Genomic DNA, 4,699 nt, shown 5'->3' with positions numbered 1-4,699 from the left:
TGATAAGCTATGACTGAAAGTACCGTTGACTGATTTGTTGTGAGAGAAAAATACTGTTCGTTGGCTGAAAAAGTACGGCTTATAAGCCAAACGAACAGGGTGATGAGGTCTTATGGAGATGCTCTAGCTACACTCATTTCATTTGTCTTAAAAAATAGCTACCCTCATGGGTTACATAACTGATCATGAGTTCTTGATAGCAGTCAATTGTACAATGTTTATGGGTTTCCCATATAGTAACAAGGTTTTCTTCATTCTCTGATTAGTCATAACAAATTTGGTTGGTTGGATGTGAACAGTTATTATTATTACTATTTTGGGTTCTACCTTTTTTGCCATCTAAGTTTTATTTTATATACACTTGGTGATTTTCATAACTGAACTCCGTAGAAGTAAAGTGCACTGCGATCTTAGTAGAAGTAAAGCATTTTCATCGAAATGAAATCCGATCCTCGCTGGTAGAGTACATGATTCCGGGTCCGCCATCGAGCGGTTCCTGGAACTTTCGGCACTTCTTCCGTCCTTGCTCCGCCGGTCGATAAAAACTATTCGGTTCGTAGGGTGGTAAGCTACAAGATGCGGCCACTTTAGGATCAGAACCGCGCGGAGCTGAAGAAAAGAATCACGCATATGCACCACCGAACCGAGTGACGACGAGGTGATCACACGCCCTTTCTTCGTTCTCCATCCTGGTGGTCTTTCCAGGCAGCAGGGGAATCATCAGGAAAGTAACGAAGCGAACGAACGCTGAAACACAATCCCGTTTGCTGCTCGCAAGAGAAAAAAAAGGACACCCGAATCCTCCCACAGACTGAAAATCTATCCCCACGACCACGAGGTTACCACCACACCGACTCCATCGTTTGACTTCGTAACAACCAGTCAATAAGCACACAGTTTTCTGACATCTGTTTCGTCGTTCGTTGGCAAAATCAAAGACGCACACGCGCTGCATGCGGAACTCGGATGTGGAAGCGACGACGGGAGCAAGTAGGCAACCCTCCTCCTCCCAGTGCCAGTTTCTATTGACTGACTCGCGCACCAAATCACCCGCCGCCCTCCAGTTCATGGTCAACACAGAGCACATAGGAGTATGCCGTAGCAGTCACTACGAAGCTGCCTAGTCCACGCGTGACGGCACATTCGCCGGCCGGCCGGCTCCTCCCGCAGTCTGGACTCGTCTCGTCTCGTCTCCGCAGATCCACGCGCTAGATCACACGGCTCCCTTCCTTTCCACCGTGCAGCTAGCTTGCTAGTGCCTCAGCATCCAATCCCCAACCGACCCCGCCACCGACCCACCGGCGACCCCCCTCTCTTCCTTCTATAAGTGGTAGTAGCGCGCCACGCCCGGACCGAGCACCGGCAAACCCGCGCTAACTCGCGTACATTCCAGCCAAAACACACGCTCATCACGCGCCGATCAAGCACCCACCGGCCTCTTCTACTTGGATCGAGATCGATGGCTTCGTCGAGGCAGCTCGCGGTTCTCGCCGCGCTCGCGCTCGCGCTCGCTTTACTTGCGTGCGCGGGCGTCGCCAGCGCCGCGAGGCCGGCACCAGCGAGCGGCGGCGGGGAGGTGGCGGCCACAACGCCCGCGTCGTACCTGCAGATGTACCCGGCGGCGGCGGTGGTGGAGAAGGCGAGGGAGACGGTGGAGATGCTCATGGCCAGGCTGCCGGCCGGGCCCAGCCCCAAGGGCCCCGGTCACTAGCGTATCGTACTATCGTGCAGTGGATACAGCCATCGGAGATCGGTGTACGGGTTGGCACGTACGAAACGAATGGCGCCGTACGGAGACGATTGTCTCTGTTGGCCATGGTACTCGTACTAGTATAAATTGTATATAAAAGTATACTCTGCTAAAGTGCTAATTAAGAGCACGTATACTTAATTATATATGATTCTTTGATACCTTTGTCACTAGATACTAGTAGAAACACTTCCATTTCTACTTTTCTTTTGTACCTTCTGCTGTTTAAATGAGGTTATGATGTCTTTTTTCCCTTCAAAAGTATAAGTGCCGTGTGCCTAATTTTCTTCTATGTTCTCAAATATATTAACAAGATGTATCTGCTCATCTAGTCAACGGAACATGTCTCTTTCATCTTCTGCTTGCTTCTATATGTAGGAGAATATGTTAGTGGAGTAGTTTGTGAAGCTTTGATGACGTGCAACCTGCACATACTGAAGAATGACCAAAATCTGACCACGCCATTATTGCTGCATGACGAAACGGGAATATCAAATTATACTAGCTTGGTCACAAAAAATGGGGCAAGCACTGACACCGCACGTCTACTAATTTATTAGACTGCCTCAAGCATGCATGCGTTCTGGTTATTATTATGATCTGATCTCCATGTGGACGCTGAGCTCGTTGCTTCCACTTCTGCTTCGTTTTTCCTTCCATGCGTCAAATCCATGCATGTACAATTGTTGAGTGAGCAACTTCTTAAAGAATGACAGCCAGAGTAAGCACCACGCGCGCCACAAATGTGCACGAGCTAGCTTACGGTCAGCAACAGCGGCTGAATGCAGAATTCAACACGCACCAACCAGGATGTAATGCGTCCCTTCTTTGCCTCTGGCTAGCTGATATATATGCAATGCAAACGACACTTATTTTTGGACGGACGGAGTATATAGTTTACAAGAAAGTTAAATTAAACAACTCTGGCCTATATATAATGTGGCTAGCGCAGTGCTAGTTGACGCTCATATCTGTTAATAATTCGTCGTGTGCTCATGATGCAATCCCGGCCTAATTGCAACGGGTGTTCAGTACCTCCCGCGTGCAATGCAATCCCTATTTCCCTTCACTGTCATATGACCTTTATTATGACTTATATGAGAAAGCACTTACAGAAAGAAATAGTAGGTATATCAAATCATCGGGGGAAAAAAAGGAAATATAATAACCCGGAAGAATTATCGACTTGCACGGCTGAATATATAGCTGTGCTCGTTCGTGCAGGCTACTACAAGTCCAATGCAAATTAAAGAAGCCATCCATATAAATCCGAAAGCCATGCCTTCCTACCGCGTGCACGTACCATTCATTCACTCGTGCAAATGTGCAATGCCTGCGATGAGTTCGTCTGGTGAACTGAAAACAGCCGCTCATATTTCTCCACTGCACGCGCACCATCGTCGCCTTCCCCTGTCCATACCTTTCAACGTACGCTGATTTTTCCGTTCCCAATTTAACATGCATGAATAGAAGAAAAATATTATCTGCAGAAGCCCTCAGTCACGTCGAAATTAAACCATCGCCCGGTACTGCAGCTACTAATGGTGGCCGGCCGGCCGGAGATGAGCTAGCACCACACGTGCGGGTGCCGACGATCCATGTCCTTGCAGCGCACCCGTGTGATGCTGGTACAGCAGGAACGGCTCAACCGAACGCACGCGTGCGTGTGCTTCTATAAATGCCACCAGGCTAGCCGTCGTAGCCCAAAGGCCAAAGACAGTCGTCGTAGAGGCGCCGGCTCATCGGCGGTTCGTCCGTGTGCGTTGTCCGCCGTCGATCCGTCGACGATGGGCTCGCCGCCGAGGAGTTGGCCGCTTCGTTTCGTGGCGGTTCTGGCTCTTGCCGCCGTATTCGCAGCCGCGAGCGTGAGCTGTGTCGACGCCGTCGGCCGCTTTGCTCCGGCGATGAACGCGAGGGAGGTGGTGGCCATGCTCGTGGCAAGGCTGCCGTCCGGGTCTAGCCCTCGTGGCGCGGGGCACTGATGAAGGAAATAAAAGGCTTTATTTGTGTGTGATTCGCGCAGGATAGATCAGGCGTGTGGTGGTTAAGCGGGGAATTGATTATGTTTTGAGATGAAAAGATTATCGCTGGTCAGATCAGAACATTCATATGGTGGTTCGGTTTTGTCTTGCTGTATTGATTTCTTGCATGTGTACATATTAAGAAACATGGTACTTGTTACGTTTTATCATTGTCGATGTACGTACATATTGTTCATGTTGTTCATGTTTAAACCTTCCACACCTTTCTACCTCTCTCCTCTTTCAATACAAGTTCGCCGAACCCAACAACTCACGTACACAAGCCATTGATGCAGTTTATAGTGTGTTGAAGTGTGATTGTGAAAGAGATGATCAGGCAATGAAGAATTTATACACCGACGAAGCAAGTAGAGTCACTAAATGAAGGAGCCAGATTTATGTTACAACTTACAACGGTGCCGAAGTAGGGTGAGCCGAAATGATTGCCGCACTCACTTAACAATGAACAGTCAAAGTATCCTTTTTTTAACAATGAACCATCAAAATTGTCTAAAAATCTTCATTTGCATGAAGCTACCCGGGACCATTGTTTGCTTAATCTGAGTCTTCTTCTTTATTATTATATATAATATATATAATTGACAACTCTTCTGCTGGATTCATTTAAAAAAGAATTGCATGAAGCTTTTGTTGAGATAAATGGCAGAAATAATGCACAATAAATCCCTCATCTTGTGATGAATCATGAGGAGAACATCTACCATCAAATAAGCATAGAAATTAACAAGGGTGTTACTAGCACCCGGATGTTCGGACAGACGCCCGCGACTGCTTATTTCCCGTGCATAGCGAGTGGACGGCGCAGACCTCAGCTTGCTCCGGGGCTACCACGCGGGCATCACGTCGCATCAGTCCACCTAGGGCCAGCACCTCCGAGGGCGTCTGCGTGCTCGTCGGGTAGGGTTTC

The 4,699-nt window shown here is 48.5% G+C and overlaps 1 protein-coding gene across 1 annotated transcript; it reads left to right on the top strand.

The window, feature by feature from the left end:
- The first annotated feature begins 1,337 nt into the window (after positions 1-1,337).
- LOC136552117 (uncharacterized) lies at positions 1,338-2,020 on the top strand. The gene has a single exon (XM_066543663.1). The coding sequence runs from the start codon at positions 1,460-1,462 to the stop codon at positions 1,709-1,711; it is 252 nt and encodes an 83-aa protein (XP_066399760.1). The 5' UTR covers positions 1,338-1,459; the 3' UTR covers positions 1,712-2,020.
- The last annotated feature ends 2,679 nt before the right edge of the window (positions 2,021-4,699 follow it).

The sequence above is a fragment of the Miscanthus floridulus genome, chromosome 4 (genome assembly GCF_019320115.1).
Source record: "Miscanthus floridulus cultivar M001 chromosome 4, ASM1932011v1, whole genome shotgun sequence".
NCBI lineage: Eukaryota > Viridiplantae > Streptophyta > Magnoliopsida > Poales > Poaceae > Miscanthus > Miscanthus floridulus.
The sequence above is the reverse complement of the archived record's forward strand: the minus strand, read 5'-3'. Positions and strand labels throughout refer to the sequence as shown.

Bases quoted from the DNA above. Each gene is read 5' to 3' on its own strand.
- LOC136552117 (XM_066543663.1), top strand. From the start codon at position 1,460: ATGGCTTCGTCGAGGCAGCTCGCGGTTCTCGCCGCGCTCGCGCTCGCG.